This window comes from Cheilinus undulatus, linkage group 2, assembly GCF_018320785.1.
Source record: "Cheilinus undulatus linkage group 2, ASM1832078v1, whole genome shotgun sequence".
Classification (NCBI taxonomy): Eukaryota; Metazoa; Chordata; class Actinopteri; order Labriformes; family Labridae; genus Cheilinus; species Cheilinus undulatus.
In genome coordinates, this window is record NC_054866.1 from 40690218 (window position 1) to 40708054 (window position 17837).

Here is a 17837-nt window from a genome sequence, read left to right on the forward strand (position 1 = left end):
TGTACTTTGTTTTCTCTTAATGGATTTGTTTTACCTTTGACAGGTGTGACTTCAGAAGACGTTTATCTCATTATCATCATAAAGGCTCTCACTAGATAATTTCACCATCATGTCTGAAAAGATTTCACAGCACTGAAGCTACAAAAATACCTTGACCTGCTAAATTATACCCCCTCCTTGATGCTGCAGACGTGCTATCATCTAGCAATCCTGCAGCCATTTTAGAAGCACTTAGGATGTTTAGCCTTTTATTTGCATGCTCTTCCTGGCATGAATCCACTTCTCTTTTAACCTGATAAAAACGCAGCAGGTTCATTTCAGATCAGACAAATTGTTCACTACTCTCAAAGGATATTACACAAAGTGATTGCACTAATTACCGTAATTACCGTTTGCTCTGCCAAGCTGCCATTGTCGGTTTCAAAGGTAGACAAGATGAAAATGAATATTAGATTTATTGATCAAAGGTTCGCTTAGATCAATACACATTAGGCTCGAAAGAGTATCACATCTAATTCACAGTGGCACTAAGTGATCAAGCTCTCGAATCTCCTTTATCTTAAATGATTATATAGAACAAAATGCTCATTCATCTCTTTAAAGTTTTACTTGATCTGATGTTGCCACAGACTATTTCCATGTGTTTTAAAGTAATTTACTTTACTGTACTGAAGCTTTAACCCTTTAAAAATATATTTAACTTCATTTATTTTAAAAAATATTTTTTCAGTTGGAGCCTCTCCTACTAGAACTGTGGTATAAATACACTTATTACACTTCCTCGACTGACATTGCTCAGCTCCACAATTAGCTTCCTTTCAAATGTCATGCAGGACTTTTTTCACAAGAGTGTGGTCAACGCAAAGGAGAACTTGACTGATTCATAGAGGAAACATCATAAAGCACTATGAGGTTTGCTCTTGTTTTGTATCCTAATGTATACATCTATGTATGCACAGGGCTCTGCTGATAGGGCTCAGTTCTGTCCACTTAAAGATGATGCACTACAAGGGGAGGTAAATCTTTTTTCTGGGTTTATCTGGGTGCAAAACATCAATAATTTACTAATTGTTCCAAAATTTGATTAATTAATTAATCAGTCTTTATTGGCATAGCTCCAATTTATAACCAATGCTATATCAAGACACTTTACAGCGAGGGCAGGTGTTACTCTCTGTTGTATTATTTACAAAGACTCAGCGTTTATCCACCATGAGCCCAGCACTCAGCAATTTTTAGCAACATTTCAGTCACAAGAAAAAATATTCCGTTTACCTGACAGAAATCTTCTGACCAGACAGAAGTTAATCAGCCATCTGCCAAAACTGTGTTGGGGGTGAAAAACATAAAGGGAGATGCAGAAAGAGAGAAGAAGGAGGTGCAGGAACAACACAAGCAATAAGTCTGACACTTAAATGGAGTATGCAAAAGCAAATAAAAAAAATAATGCATCCTTGTCATGAGCAACAGCTCTTTACCATCCACACGTCGGTCCCCATGAAGTGACAGTTAGCTGACTAGGACCCTGAAGCGGAGAACAAGCCAAGGTAGAAGGTGAATGGTGCAGAACGAGAGTGAGTGAGCTGGCTGGTGGCGGGCTGAAGCACTGGCAGGAAGTAGAAGACACTGTAAGAGAAGAGGACAAAAATGTATCACAGGTTACCACTCATGACACTGAAGGAATACTCTGACATCTGGAGGCTCAACACAAAGTGGTAAAGAGGAAGTCTTGTTTGCTTAAAGACTAGCTGCTGCTGTGATACCTAACGAGCTGCAGCTGTGACTGCCAGTGCTCCTGCCCTCCCAGCAAGCCTGCAGTGAGAGAGTAAAAACACAGAGCCTCCTCTCAAACACAAAATAATCTATACACGAAATCCAAGAAAAACAGGAGATCAATCATGACACAGGGTTGATTAAAAACACCTGGTTATATTATAGAAATAGGTATGTCAAAGTGATATTTACATTCTTTATATACTGCTAATTTTAAAGTCATATGTTTTCCTGATCACTGGAAAGTTTGCGCACCATCTGTTGTGAATTCTTTAGTGAATTTACAATCAAAGCTTATTTGAAAGTAATTTTTCCACCCAAACTGTATGTGGCTTTTGAAACTGTTATTCTATACTCAGACATGTTTTGTACTCAGGGTGATTTAAATAGAAAGGGGCACCTTTTTTTCCAAAATGAATGCATGATGGCTCATTTAATTGCACTTTACCAGCACAGAGATGCCATTTTCCCTCCACAGTGCATATGCATTCAATAGTTTGCTCATCTACTTCCTAACTGCTCCTTAAAATTCATTAATGGTGCATTAGTTGTTACTATTTTATGGTTCACTTAATTTATTACCTAAAATATTTGAAGCGAAACCCACACGAAAAAGAAGTCTCTAAGTCTGAAGCTTAATTTTTCTTGCTGTTCATCAGAACTTCACATGCCTTGTCAGCCTTAAGAGTCACCGAAGGCCATCCACTTCAACTTTCGCTCTCTATTTTTTTTTTTTCTTTCAGCGTAAAATTTGCCACTCTGACTCTGTTTTGTTGATATATGAGGGTTGAAAACAGCCTCAAGCTGCTGCTGCAGACTTCTTGGTTGTTCTGTGTTTTCTCAGAGCTCAAGCTCTCTCGCCTTGACGACCTACAACCTCATCAGAAAAAACTGAAAATTACATATGGGAGATTTCAATCAGATCTGAAGGCAAAATTTAAACACTGATAGCAGGAACTGAATCAAAAACAGATTGTTAGGGTGTACAAGTAGTTTAGCCGAAAGACACTGCATACAAAAGGAGGAAAAAGCACAGACAGACACAGTGATGTACTGTTTTTCTCTTTTTTGTTTTTTTTTAAAGAGGAGAAAAGGTCAGAAGGCCGCTGGTCCCTGTGTGTTACACTGCATCAAGTACAAGCAGATAGAAACTTAAAGTTACATACTTATTTATTTCCTGTAAGTCAGTGATTCACAGTGGTGAGATTTAACAGCTTGTGCTATAAATAGTGCCTCACTTTTAACTGTATGAGAAGTTGTCATGATTTTTACTTTGAATAAGGTTTTCTTCAAATGACAGAAAACTTCATCATGGCATCACTACACAAAACATAGAGGAACCAGATTAAAAAGCATCTGATTTATTCTGATTTTCTCCTTTTTTTCAGTTCTCTCTTCCTATAATGATCATTCATTTATTCAGAGTGCATTTATTTTGTTTAAAATAGACACAACATTAGAGCATATTGTCAAAGTTTAAAATGCAGTGAACCAGTGGTCTGCAGTATTTGTTCTGCAAACTGGGTGAACACATCATTGATTTTTCTCCCCTTTGCTCTAGTTCCAGTAATAAAGAAGACCTGGGAAAAAGATGCCTTATATTTGGAGTACTACAGTGACCATGCAGATCCTTCGATACCCACCATTGATTTGGGAGTACCAAATACAGAGAGAGGTAAGTGCTTCTTTAGCAGCCTTAACTGGTTCAGCCTTAGTTTCACCAGCAGAGGATCCAGCCTGGAGTAATGGTGCAGGGTCGGCTGCATATCTGGGGGTAGTACATGAAAAATGAAATGACAAACTAAAGGTGAAATGTCCCCAACCCTAACACCTTGTGAGGGTGGCAGTAATTCAAAAAACAATGTTGCAGGAGACACGAAGCCGAAGCAAGTAGGAGTAACTGAGTCAGCAAATTCAACTCTTTTGTCTCTGAAAGTGTGTTTGTTTTTAGAAAGACACTATAGCAAAGCTCTTTGTTTCTCTGTCCTCTGTGGTATCACTTCTAATTAGAGTTTTCACGTACAAACCAAAATTCAAAACTTGGGGCTATACGCGTTCTGAATTTGATGCCTGCATGGAGGAGCATGTTTATCACAGTGTTACATCACCTTTTCTTCTAACAACACTCTGAAAGTATACAGAGACTGAAAACACAATTTTGTTGAAGTGTTGAAAGTTGAATTCTTTCCCATTCTTGTTTGATGTACAGCTGAAGTTGCTCAGCAGGGCAGGGTTTCTTGTGCTGTATTTTGTGCTTCATAATGCACCACACATTTCAAATGGGGGACAGGTCTGGACTGCATGCAGGGCAATCTGGTACCCAAGGCTGCCTCATAAGGGGGGGAAAAGGGGAGAGCTCTCTGGGGCCTAGCTAAATTGGGGGTCAATGGAGGGCGCAATGAACTAAACCATTAGGAAAGTAATGCAAGACTTCATATTTAAGCCATGATGTGCACAAACTTCAGGATGCCAGGAAATAAAGTAGAAGAAACTGAGACAGCTTTAATAAAAAAAATATTTGAATAATAGTGAAAAGAGGCGAAAATGGGCAAAAATTGGATAAAAGTGGCAGAAATTGGTAAAAATTGGCAAACATGAGTTAAAACGGGAATAAAAAGGATGAAAAGCAGAAACAATGGGTTTAAAGTGTCAAAAAGAAAAGGCCTAAATATGCGAAAAGGGGTGAAAATAAATTAAAGTGGCAAAAAAAAGTGAAAAAATGAGCAAGAAGTGGTATAAATGGGTAATAGAGGTAAATCTAGTGGCAAAAATCTTTGAAGAGCTGCAAGAATGGGTTAAAAGTGTGAAATGGAGCAAAAAGCAGATAAAAAGGTGAAAAGGGCCAGAAAAGAGCAAAAAGAAGCAAAGGTTGATTAAAGGTGGTAGAAATGGGTTTGAGCAAATATAGTTTGAAGGGTAAATAAGTTAGAAAAAAGCTTGAAAACCATCGCAAATTGGCAAAATAGGCAAGAAGTGTAAAAAATGGGTTACAAGTGGCAAAAAGTGACAAAAATGGGTAAAGAGACAAAAAAAGACAAAAGGTACCAAAGGGGGTCAAAACTGGTTAAAAGTAGCAAATATTAGTTGAAAAGGTCAAAAAGAAGTGGCACTAAAGAGCAAAAATTGATTAAAAGTGGAATAAAGTGGTAGAAATTAGTTAATTAAATGTCAAAATGGGAAAACATTGCCAAAAAATGCCAAAACCACCACAAATTGGTCAGAAGTGGCAAAGGATGGGTGCAAAAAAGGGTAAAAAGCAGCAAAAAAAGTGTTGCAAGTCTCAAAAGAAGTGGCAGAAATGGGATAAAAGTGGTAATATTGGGTGTAAAGCACTTTGAGTTACATGTTATGTATGAAAAGCGCTTTATAAATAAAGTTTGATTGATTGATTGATTGATTGATTGGTTGTAAAAAGGGGCAAAACAATTGGACAAAAGAAAAGGTCTAAAAGTTGAAAAAAAAAAGGTAAAAATGGGTTAGGAGTCGCAAAAATGGGTCAAAAGGGGCAAAAGTGGCATAAAAGGCCAAAAAGCAGAAAAAATGGATTTGAAGTGTTAAAAAAAGTTGCTAAAATGGGCAAAATGGGTTAAACGGAGAAAAATGGGAGAATGGTTGCAAAATTGGTTGGAAAAGTTATGAAACGGGTTAAGAAGTAGCACAAATAGATGGTTTAAACATCAGAAATCAATAATGGTTTGACATTATTTTCTGCTCCAAAATGAGGTCACCGTTAGTGGGCATGCTAGCACCAATACTACTGATCCTCATAGACATTGACATCAGCAATAAATCACAACTGTGGGGATGGCCCCTTCTCTGGGATTTTTCAGAGGTCCACCCAATTCTGTGGTCAGGCCTGGTGGTACATGCACCCTTTAATGTGAAGCCATACTGCTGTAACTCATGCAGAATGTGGTTTTGTGTTGCAGAAATAAGAAGGGGCTTCCCTGAAAAAGACGTCATCTGGATGAAGGCATATGTTGCTTCAAAACCTGTAGCTCTCAGTATCAATGGTGCCTGAAATGATGTGCATCTTAGCCATGCTAGCTCCTGGACTGGATGGTCCTTTTCCTCTTTAGCCCAGAGGAATCGACAGCCATTGTTTCCAAAAACAATCAGAAAGGTGGACTCATAAGGCCACAGCAGACTTCTCCATCGTAGATCAGTTCATCTCAGATGAGCTCAAGCCCAGAGAAGTCACCAGTGCTTCTGAATGTTGTTTATAAGTGGCTTTTTACTTTTGCTGGTAAAGTTTTGACTTTAGGTTCAGCATCGTACTGACGATGGTTCTCAAAAATCATTCAGCCCACGTTGTCTAACATCTATCACAGAATGATGTTGTTATTTGATACAGTGCTGCCTGAGGAATTCAAGGTCATGGGTTTTCATTGTTAGTTGCCTTGCCGCTTACATGTAGAGATTTCTCCAGATTCTCTGAATCTTTTGATGACTTTGACTGAAGATGGGGAAATGTCTAAATTCCTTGAACTTAAGTTAGAAAAGATTTGCAAATCACTGTATTTTGTTTGTCCTCTTATCATACATAGCATTTTGGAAATTTGTTTTGTGGTTGTGCTGCTAATTTTATCCCAGGAAAAATCCCTTGTGATAGTTGGACCTGTACTGTATGCTTGTTATTGAATTTGAGGTGCTTCTCTCAACTGAAAGCTTAAAACTTTACCTTTATTCACGTGGGGCTTAGCCAGCCTCACCTGCTGAGCTGCACAGACTGTAGCTCCGTCTGTATTTCATAGCTGAAATATTTTCTCCAGATCTGCAGATAATCTGCCACATGTTCAATCATCACTTGTCAAAGATTTTCTTCTCTTTAATTACCCTGAGACACCATAACTTTATGAATTTTGCCAAACAGTTCAGCTCATCTCTACAAGCTGTTAAAACATGTACAAATGTCAATTGGGTAGTTTACCATTTTTTAAAACTCACCTCTTGGCTTCTCTGGCAAAAGCTGCACATGAAGATCAATATCAGACTTATAATTTGACATCAAAAAGAAGAAACAGTTAGCATCAGGTTACTACAGCTTAGCCTAAGACTGAAAACAGATAGAAACTGTTTGCTCAGACTGTCCAAAGGTTACACAACCTGCCTGAGGCTTCTAAAACTGATTGGTTTAATATGGAGGAGAAATTCTGGACTGTTTCTTGACCAGGGGAAGAGACTTCCTGCCTTCCTTGTGTCTAGTCTCACTCTAATAGATGCTGATCCAAGAGCAGAGATTGTTCAGCACTCAGCCCCACTATAATTATTTTTTGCTTTTTTTCTGGACATTTTGGTCGAAATCAACATCCAAATAAAAGAAAAACTAATCAGTTTCTTCAGTTTTTGTACATACTGAGCAAAGAGGTTCGAAAATCTCACTTAGCAAGCTTAAAAAGAACAATGTGTAATATTTTCACTTTTAAAAAAGCATTTCTAAAGTGGATTTAACATTTACACGCCTTTTAACAAGGAGAACTGCATCTATTCCATTTCCGCACAGTGTCCCAGTTTCCTGCTGGACTAAGCACTTACTTTTCCAGTGGACCCAGATTGCCTTTCTAAAAGCATGTTCCACTTAATGGTACTATTTTATACACCAGTTACCCCATCATGGTATTGGTATGGTATGGTTTGATTCAGTAATTCAGCTAAAGAGAAGGAAGAGTGCAGTGTTGGAGCTACACTACATGGACCAAAGTTTTTCAGCCACCTGACCATAACTCCCAACAGGGACTGTAGTGTAATTGTATACATGTACTTTAATATGGATTTGCCCCCTCTTTTGTAGCCTTCGCTCTTCTTGGAAGGCTTTCCACAAGATTTTGGAGTGTTTCTGTGGGAATTTGAACCCATTCATTCTATGGAGCATTTATGAGGTCAGGCACTGATGTTGGGCCAGAAGGCCTGGCTTCTCAATGGGGTTCAGGTCAGTGCTCTGTGTCAGTCTGGGCCAGTCAGTTTCTTTCACACCAAACTCATCAAACTATGTCTTTATAGTCCTTGCTTTGTGCATGGTGGCACAGACATGTTTGAATAAAAAAGGACCTTCCCCAAACTGTTGCCGCAAAGTTGGAAGCATAGCATTGTCCAAAGTGTCTTGGTATGCTGAAGCATTAAGATTGGCTTTCTCTGAAGATAAGGAGCCCAGCCCAAACCCTGAAAAACAGCCCCATACAATTATCCCTTTTTCCACCAAACATCGCAGTTGGCACAGTGCAGTCAGGCAGGTAACGTTCTTTGGGCATCTGCCAAACCCAAATTTGCCCATCTGTCTGCCGAACAGAGAGGCGTGATTCGTCATTCCACAGAACCCGTTTTCTCTGCTCCACAGTCCAGTGTTGGTGTGCTTTACACCACTCCATTCAATGCTTGGTATTGGATGGTGGTGTGAGGCTTGCATGCAGCTATGAAAACTCATTAATTGAAGCTCCCAATGCACAGTTTTTGTGCTCAATTAATGCCAGTGGAAGTTCAGAACTCTTCAGCTATGGAATGAACAGTGTTGGCGCCTTTGTTTGCCTTATACACCCGTGGCAGCGGGTCTAATTGAAACCCCTGAATTCAATAATTAACAGGTCTGGCCAAATACTTTTGTCTGTATAGTGTCAAAAGAGGAACGTAACGCAGAGTTTACATCCCGGCAGGGGTTATTCAGGGTAGATTACAACATAACATTAGGCTGTATTGTCTTATTAAGCAACCTTGTGGCATAAAGTCAAGAGGATGTAGCTGCAGACCTCTATGGTGGGGCGTGCATCTGCAGACCTCTACAATGGGGCAACCTCAACCTTGGGGTTGGAAGAGATGTGCATTACTGAAGCCAGAACCAGAATAATGTACTGAATGATGTATACTTTCCACTCGCTCTCAGGTTACGGTGAGTGGCTATTTTTCACAACTGCAGAATTTTATGAAAAAAAATCAATCAATCAAAAATTCACTGAAGGCGATAGATTTAAAGTTAACACACCACAAACTAAGGAAACCCCAAAGAAGGTTAGGGTTAGGGGCCAGAACCCTAAAACTGAGGGTTAGGGTAAGTGGGGGGGTAAAATTTAAAAATAACACATCACAAACTAAGGCAAAACACAACAAGGGTAGTACCACCCCACAGTCAAGGTCGCCCCATTGTAGAGGTCTGCAAAGGATGAGCCCAAAACACCCCACCATAGAGGTCTGCAGCCAGATGCCCCTCGAAAGTCACCTAACCCAAGTTAAGTCTCAGGTTTGGATCCATTAGTATTCCTTTTAAAATGTCTCTTTCCTTCTTTCTCTTTTAGATGGTTTTATATTTTTCCATTTTTTCCATTTTTTCGTAACTACAATGCATTAAATCACCGTCTCCAATGTAGGCATACAGCCACAGACTATAGTCACGTTAACAGCTATAGACACATACACGTACTGCACATGCAAACAGCAGGCTGTAGACGCTAGCAGAGTCAGATTTGTTTGGAAATTCTGTTAATTTTGCTGTAGCTTGTCAGCTGACATTGTTCTTTTGCTTCTACTATCGTCTTCATTGGCTTCCCCAGCCCTCTGAATGTCAACAAATGTGCTTTATCTAATAGAGGTAAGTAACAGCACTATGTTTATACGAAAGCACAGGTTCACCCATAAACCTTGAAAAGGTGCCAAAACGCATCAAATTAAATTAGAACAAACTGTTGCTCTGAAAGTGTCTAAAAGGCTTCTGAAACTTTTGTATAGAGCCAGCCTTGCTGTTTCATCTTTTTTTGCTCTAAATTTTACTGAACTTAAACACCCACAAGGTATTTGTTTTCCAATCATGTTCTATAAGAAAGCAAAAAAAGTATAGCCCTTAAATGTCAAACTACTCCTTAAAATTTACAGAAGCTCATTTTAAATTCCCAGTGAGATCCTGAATGTTATTAAAGATGCACCAGCATGACTGGCACAGAGGGATTATGTTTAAAGAAGCACATCCTAGAAGGCAGATTATCACTTGTTTAAGAGCCTGTTGATCCGTTAGACCTGAATTAGAAGAAGTAAGTGTACAAGTATGTACATGGAGGGTAAGAGTATTGAAAGCCTTCATGTTTTCTCTTAAAGAAAGCAGCAGCTCTCTGCCTCAGCGCCTCCTAGTTGAGCCTGAGCCTGAGGCCTTTTGGGCGCAAATTATTTTACAGTCTGATGGCTGTTGGCACAAAACTGCACCTTAGACCTTCATGTAGCGGTTTAATGGGATGATGCATCGACTGTAGCCACTGTCAGCTCGCTGTAAGAGTGCTTAGGGTTGTTGTTGAAAAGATTTCTGAACAAAGTTTGCTCTCGAGTCGCCTCTCACTGACTGTCTCCAGGCAGTTTTGTTGTTTAACAAGGACGTCTTCTACGACCTCTTTGCATTAAGGCTGTGAAGGATGCAAACTGCCATCGGCTACACGCTGGAACATGTGGGCTCGGCTTCACACTGAGAATAATAGTCGGAGTTACTCCGTAAACAGTTTGTATGCATCCCTCGTTCTTGAATGCCGCCTCCTCGTTGTGGTAGTGACACATCTCAGCGTCTTCGAACAAATCCACAACGAGCTCATTTGCCCTCCTGACACGTAGTTCTACATGCATCAACTGTCAGTGCTCTCATACTGTATTCTCATTTCAATCGGATTTTTAAAGGAAATCTCCAGAAGGAAAAGCATCTTTACCAAGTTGATTTTAAGTGCATTTGATGAGATTAGAGAAAAGGTGATTAGGTTTTTGCATGTATATCTCCCTCCAGCTGCTCCACTTCATTTTGAAACTTATCTTGAGCCTTTACTGTGTACCTAACAGAAAATATGTCACACAGAAATTAAATTATCCTTTTCAGCATATGGAGTCAGACAAGAACAAAGAGGCTCAATCTGCAACTAAAGATGATTCCTCTTTGAAAGGCTTGACGTATAACTTCTGCTGGTAAAATGGCACCTGTAACTGCAAATATGTGAGGATTTTAAAGCATCTCAACAGGCAATATATCCTGGCAACATTGATGCATTTCACAAAAACAAAGTATTCCCTCTGAACTCCCTGAGATGCCATAGCTGATGTAAAGCTGGAGGTCTGGTGTTTGATGAGAAAAAAAGGAAGGCGACAGTACAATCCCCCGAGCCAACTCAGTGCTCTGCAGCTTACAATGCATCTCTAATGCATGTTTGTTTGGAGTCGAACCACGTTTGACTGAAGCAGACTGCTTTTTTATTTAAAACTCCATAGTTTAAATCAGGGTTTAAACTGTTTCTCGCATTGTGGTGAAAGTATTTTTCGGACTCTCTGATTGCTGATTTTCAGCTTATTGGCACCTCAGTCCACCTGCATTTACACACATAATATAGGAAACTTGTCTGGATAAAGTTTTATCTAATCTTTCTTGCCACTTTATTAGGTATACCAGTTTAATTGCTTATTAACACTAATATTGAATCAGCCATTCACATAGCAGCAACCAATGCATTCAAGCGTGTAGACGTGGTCAAGATGATGATGAAGTTCAACAAAGCATCAGAATGAAGAAGAAAGGTGATTTAAGTGACACTGTTGTTGGTACCAGACAGCTGGACTTATTATTTTACAAACTGTTGATCTACTGGGATTTTCTCACACAACCAGCTCATACAGGGAATGGTTGTAAAAGGGAGAAGATATGATTGAACAACAGTTGTTTGGCCCAAAATGCCCCATTGATGGCAGACACAACAAGAGTAACTCAAATAATAACTCAGTACAATGGCATGGAGAGCTTCCCTGAACACACAATACATCAAACCTTGAAGAAGACTGGCAACAGCAGCAGTGGAAGACTACGCTGGTGTCACTTCTGTCAGCTAATTACAGGAAACAGAGGCGACAGTTAACATGGGCTCACCAAAACTGGACAATATAGGACTGGAAAAATGTCACCTTGTTTGATGAGTCTCAATTGCTGCTACGACATTTTAATGGTAGAAGAATTTGGCATGAACAGCATGAAATCCTACCACACCACCAACAACCACAGCACTTCAGTCTCCTTCCTTCTTCATTCTGATGCCAGCTTTGAATTTCAGCAGATCCTCTGGACTGTTAACCAGACATGCCAGATAGACTGTTTCATATAGCTATTGCATGGATAGATTTCCCATTTATCCAGGAAACCTCCCATACAACCTTCCCAAGTGTTTGGGAAGGACTAGACTTCATAAACAATTCTCAGAAGGCAAAATAAGGTAGTAGTCATGTGTAGCTCCAGAGCTAACTTCAGCTTTACAGGCTAAACCTGCCGTAGTATTTGAACAGCAAAGCTTATTGTTGGCTAAAATTCATGCCAAAGCCTGACTGGAGACATGCGAAAACATTTTCTCTGCTAAGAAAAGCTTTCGGTGTGGCTCTTTGCTCTTGTTCAATAAGAAATTTGGTGGAGGTCTGATTGAACTGCCACATTTTTAGAGCTACACCCAAGCTAATGGCTTACCCCGAATTTCCATATACAGCGTGTGCGCCACGGCGCGCCGCGGAACACCGGCAAATCGAACTGCGGAGCACTTCGCTCCCTCTCTAGTCTATCAGAGCATTTCCATAGCAGGCACTTCAGACCGGCAGTGGCGCATGCCTGGAGCGCCACTCTGCTCTGCTTCGTTTCAAATACGCTGCAGGTCTATTTCAGCGCCGGCCGCCGCCAAACCTCGTAAATTAACCGTCGTTCAGAAAGCACCAACCATGGAAGTCACAAGAGTAGAACATCCAGTTCTTTCAAAATAAAACACAATGCACGGACTCCCGAACGCAAATCATCACTTTATCAACATTACGTCTCATCCTGCAGTGAGAGCAAAGGGTCACCGAGAGGTCAGTGGGTCACCGAGCTACAGTTGCACCTTTGACAAGGAAAAGTTAAGTTTTGGGAATATTTATCCAAAGAATATTGCATAAAACCACAGATCCTTTAAGCAAACATGAACTTTTTGACTTCCTAATGTACTCACTCAATGGAGGAAGCAATAATATCATGGACTTATACTGGAAAGGATGATAAATTAACCCCAAAAGGTAAAATAGTCCGCTGTTGACATGCTATTCCTGCGTGAACTCGCAGTTCTCCCGTGATCTCTTCCTGATGATCAGGGCTGCGCGCTGCGGCGCTGCGCTCTAGACTCGCTTCCAGTGGGCGAGGTCACTCGCCTTGCGCGGCGCGCACGCTGTATATGGAAATCACGGGTTACAGTACAACTTAACCCCTTCTTTGCTCTATATTTAATCAAGAAATGTGGTCTAGTTCAGATGAATCTGCTGCTACACTAAAGCTACATCCAAGCTACACCAGCAGCCATACAGACTTACACCCTTGTAACAGTCTCAAACTCAGGTCAGCAGAAAAGCAAAAACATCTTTTTCATCGTGAAAAACTTTCAGTGCTGTTCTTTGCCCTTTATTTAATAAATAAGTGTGGTCCAGTTCTGATAAAACTGCAGCTATACTATGAAGCTAACCGCTACACTGGCGGCACCCATTACTGTGCTCACAGTACAATATAACCTCACCCTCGTAGCTCCCGCCTTGTTCTTCTCAAATGCTGCCGATTGGTCAGAACTGTTTTTGATTTGGCCCGAAAGATATAGATTGGAGCTTTTCAAGATGTATTTGCCTAACAGACATGGCGTCTGGCCAATTAATCTCTTTTGAAAGGTTACTTGACTTTGTCCACATGCCTAAACATATTGGTTGCTCCCATTATTTGTTTTGTGTTTGGGCCCCCTCCAAAAGCTTTACTGTGGTCGTTTCTGTTGGATCCTTGTAGTCTTTTGTCTTCTGAAGTCAAATACTTAAGAAGAGCTGAAAGAAAAATACCACACTAAGAGGTTTAAGTGTCTATGATCCCGGTCATTCATAATAACATGCAGCCTAAAACACTTCACAACAGAGCGGACTGCAGGCACTGGTTTAGCTCGCTTGGTAGAGAAGGAGGCTGAAGTCTTCATCGCTCTGGTCATGGGATTGATTGATGCTCCTGCACTATTTGGTGCATGTCTTGCCCCCACTTTCTCTTTTTATATTTTCTGTCTCCCTTCAGCTAGCCTATCAAAATAAAGGTGACAAGCCCCAAAATTAATCTTTGAAAACAGAAAAGAAACAGAAATAACAACAGAAATTAATGCTTTTTATAAAAATCTAAAAGATTAAAACAAGGGAGATTTTTGTATAGTAATCAGAGGATTAAAAAAAATCAAAAATTGATAAAATTGAATTAATTACTTTACGTTTCTTTAATAAATACAACTTACTGTTATTGTAATAAATACAATTTAGCAAAATCAGTTAAAATGTATATAACAAAATATTTACCAAGAAAAAAAAAATAATTTAACCATTAAAAAAGAAAAAACATTTAACAAAGTCAGAAAATGACTTAAAAAAACAATTGATCAAACATAGGTCTGAAGTTTCCTTATTGAAGTACCTGTAGAGCTTAGCATGACATTTAAAGTCAAAGATGATGTCCATAAATGCAGCTGTGATGTTTGGAAAAGGCCAGAAAGCAACCTTTTATAGTGTGTATTGCAGAGCTGTTTGAAATGATGAATCATATTGCAGCTAATTGAATAGTTAACAAGGCTGCATCTATGTTACATTCTCATTTTATGCCTGGAGTGTTTCTCTGAATTGATGAACGATGTTTAAATTGTCAGTAAATGATGAAAAGGGCCTGATGGTTCTAGTTAGATTTCCTTTTTCACAACTCAAATTCCACAAAAGCTGGGGCGCTGTGTTAAAAGGTCATAAACCCATATCTTTTTCAAACAGGCCAACAAAAGGCTGGAAAAGTTAGTGTCACTCATGAAAAACAGCTTAAGGTTAGGTTCATTTTCAGAGAGGCATAGTTTCTCAAAATTAAAGATGGGTAGAACTTCACCAATCTGTGAAAAACTGTCTAAAAATTGTGGAACAATTTCAGAAAAATGTTCCTCAGTGTGAAATTGCAGAGAGTTTGAATATCCCATCATCTACAGTACATGATATAAAATTATTCAGGGAGTCAGGAGAAATCTCTCTGCACAAGGGACAAGGCCAACAGTAAATACTGGAGTCTTGTAATCTTCAAGGCCTCAGGCAGCACTGCATTAAAACAGGCATGATTCTGTTCTGGAAATCACAGCATGGTTTATCAGATATCATTGTCTGTTAACAGTTTTCTGTGCCATCCACAAATGAAAGTTAAAACTGTACAGTGCAAAGAAGAAGCCATATGTGAACACGGCACAGAAAAGGACGCCTTCTTCTCTGGGCAGAGGCTAATTTAAAATGGACTGAGTCAAAATGGAAAACTGTTCTGTGATCAGACGAATCAAAATTTGAAGCTTCTTTCGAAAACCACGGACACAGTGTCCTGTAGACTAAAGAGGAGAGGGATTATCCAGCTTGTTATCAGCACACAGTTCAAAAGCGTGTCTCTGATGGTATGGGGTTGCATTAGCACCTATGGTGTGGACAGCTTACACATCTGGAAAGTATAGAGAGGTTTTAGAGCCTCATTTGCTGCCAATCAGAAAACGTCTCTTTCAGGGAAGGCCTTGCATATTTCAGCAAGATAATTTTAAACCACAAACGGCATCCATTACAACGGCAGGGCTTCACAGCAGAAGAGTCTGGGTGCTGAACTGGCCTGTCTACAGTCCAGACCTTTCAACAATAAAAACAGTTGGCACATCATAAAATAAAAAATCCAACAAAGAAGACCCAGGACTGTTGAACAACTAGAATCCTACATCAGACAAGAATGGGACAACATACCTCTCCCAAAATTCCAGCATCTGGTCTCCTCACTTTCCAGATGTTTAGAGAATGTTGTTAAAATAAAAAAGGATGCTACACAATGATAAACATGGTGCTGTCCCTATTTTTTTAGAAGTGTTGCTGCCATTAAATTCAAAATGAGCTGATATTCATGAAGTGGTAAAGTGCCTCAGTTTTAACATCTGATATGCTGTTTATATTCTATCATGAATAAAATCTGGAATTATGAGTTATGCAAATCATTGCTTTCTATTTTATTTAAATTTTACACAGTGCCCCAACTTTTTTGGAATTTAGGTTATCTTCATCGGCTGCTAGGAATAGTATATTTAATTTGATGTGGAAATCATCACATTTTCTGATTCAGTGGACTTCCAAATTCTTTAAATATGTTCCTTTAACATCAAAGGATTAATTGACTAGGTGTTGAAACTTTTAATAGGTATGTAAAAAGCTTTTTGCAAACTTTGTTGCTGCAAAGTGAAGTTGACCTCTTCTGAATTTTACATTTAAATGTTTGACTCATCCTGTAAGCAGAGCAGCATTAATACTCCATATTTTAAGCTGATATTTCTGAAGATATTTCCTCTCCAAACAGACTCTGGGGTCAGGGAGGGAGATGATGTGCACTTCTGTTCACATTTTGCACGTTGCCAAGCTAACAAGCTGGCAGCTGGTTATGGCACGACAGAGGAAAAAAAAACTCAAGTGGAAGTTTTCTGGCTTCTCAAACCTTCTCATTTAAATAAGTAGACACGCTCTGTAAACCTGGGTGCTGAGGGCTGCTATGGCTGAGTTGTAAGTTTGATGTCTTACTCTGGAAAAGCCACAGCTCGGCTCTGCTCAAACAATAAATTATGTGTGTAGTTTTTGAAGCCAGCAGTGGATGACTATTCCACATACATCATACAGGAGGAGGAAGTGTCTCCTTTTTTAAATTTTACCTTTCTCTGCATGTTTGGATTTTTTACTTTCTGGAGAGCACAATCAAGAACTGGAGCTCTGGCAGAAATCCACGGTCCATCATTAAGACAGCAGGATTTTCTCCTCTTTGAAGCAGCCAGACTCCAAAGCTTCTCTTAGCTGAGTTACTTTACAAACTGTCAATAGGGCTGATCACTCAGAATACCTTTTACATTAGGATGGACTTGCATGCATAACTGTGATTAGATCGCATGATGTACGTGTAATTGAAACGACCATGACAAGAGAAAGTAAAATCAGTCCTGGACTGTGTCCTTAAACAGATTTATTTAGTGGAGTCCCAGTCATTTAGGGACACATATTAAAGCAGTCCCTGCATTAATCTGATAAGTGTGCACCGAAATGATTAAGGTCAAATGAAAATAAGCATTTTATCTGTTCCTCAGTGCCAAAAACCCACATGCTACTGAATAAGTAACATAAAAGTAGAGTTAAAGTCAGTGCATACATTTTTTCTTCTTATTTATTGTTAAACTCCTTCTGCCCCTTTTCCAGACCCAAAGGTTTATGTAAATGAGTGCGGCCTCAGAGTTCATCCACAGTCAACAAGCATCAGAATGTCAAGAAACTGTCACCATCATTATTCTTTATTCCTCAGCCCTCTGCTGACTTCATTGATTTTAAGAGCCATATTTTACAATACGTGCCACTTGCATGAATGTATTTATAAGGAATTGAACTGACGTATATGCTAAAAGGAGTTCAGGACTGCATCTTATCATTCAAGGATTGTTTTTCCTTCCTAAATAGTGATTGTCTCATATTCTTAGAGACACTAACCTTAACAATACAAACCTGAAGGCAACAAATATACCTCTTTGTTAAGAAATGCACATAATTTGTGGTTATAAATATTTTCTGTATTAGCAGTTATTGATTTGCACTTATTGCTGTCATTTATATTTGACACTGTGGCTGCTCTGTGATCGTCCTGCCCCTGTCTATGTGGAGAGCATCAAGCGGGAACAGCACATGTTCTTGCCTTTTCTGTACCCACAAAGAAAGCCTGGGGCAGAGAGAGAAGCTGCTAAAAGCCCAGAGCAGAGCAGACTTCAGGGACAACAGAATGGCATTGCTTAAGTCAGATGCAGAATAAAGGAGGAGCTGGGGTGGAGGAGGGTTGCAAAAACGTTCCAAATTGATGCCCAGCACCCGTTAGATGATAGAGGAGTAACCATAGTAACCCAAGGCATATTTTCTGAGCAGGGAGTACAGCATTGCCAGCCTAAGGAGCCTGCAGACCGGCAGCAAACGTCACTTAACTGGCATAAATATATATTGGCAGACTCCAGGTTTTAAACCAGTAACGC

General features: G+C 39.6%; 1 protein-coding gene across 1 annotated transcript in view; it reads left to right on the forward strand.

The window, feature by feature from the left end:
* Positions 1-17837, forward strand: part of b3glcta (beta 3-glucosyltransferase a) — a 134211-nt gene that overhangs the window by 98643 nt on the left and 17731 nt on the right. Inside the window, exon 11 of the mRNA XM_041812761.1 lies at positions 3335-3448. Within this exon, the coding sequence (XP_041668695.1) occupies positions 3335-3448 (114 nt within the window). The remainder of the gene's footprint in view (positions 1-3334; positions 3449-17837) is intronic.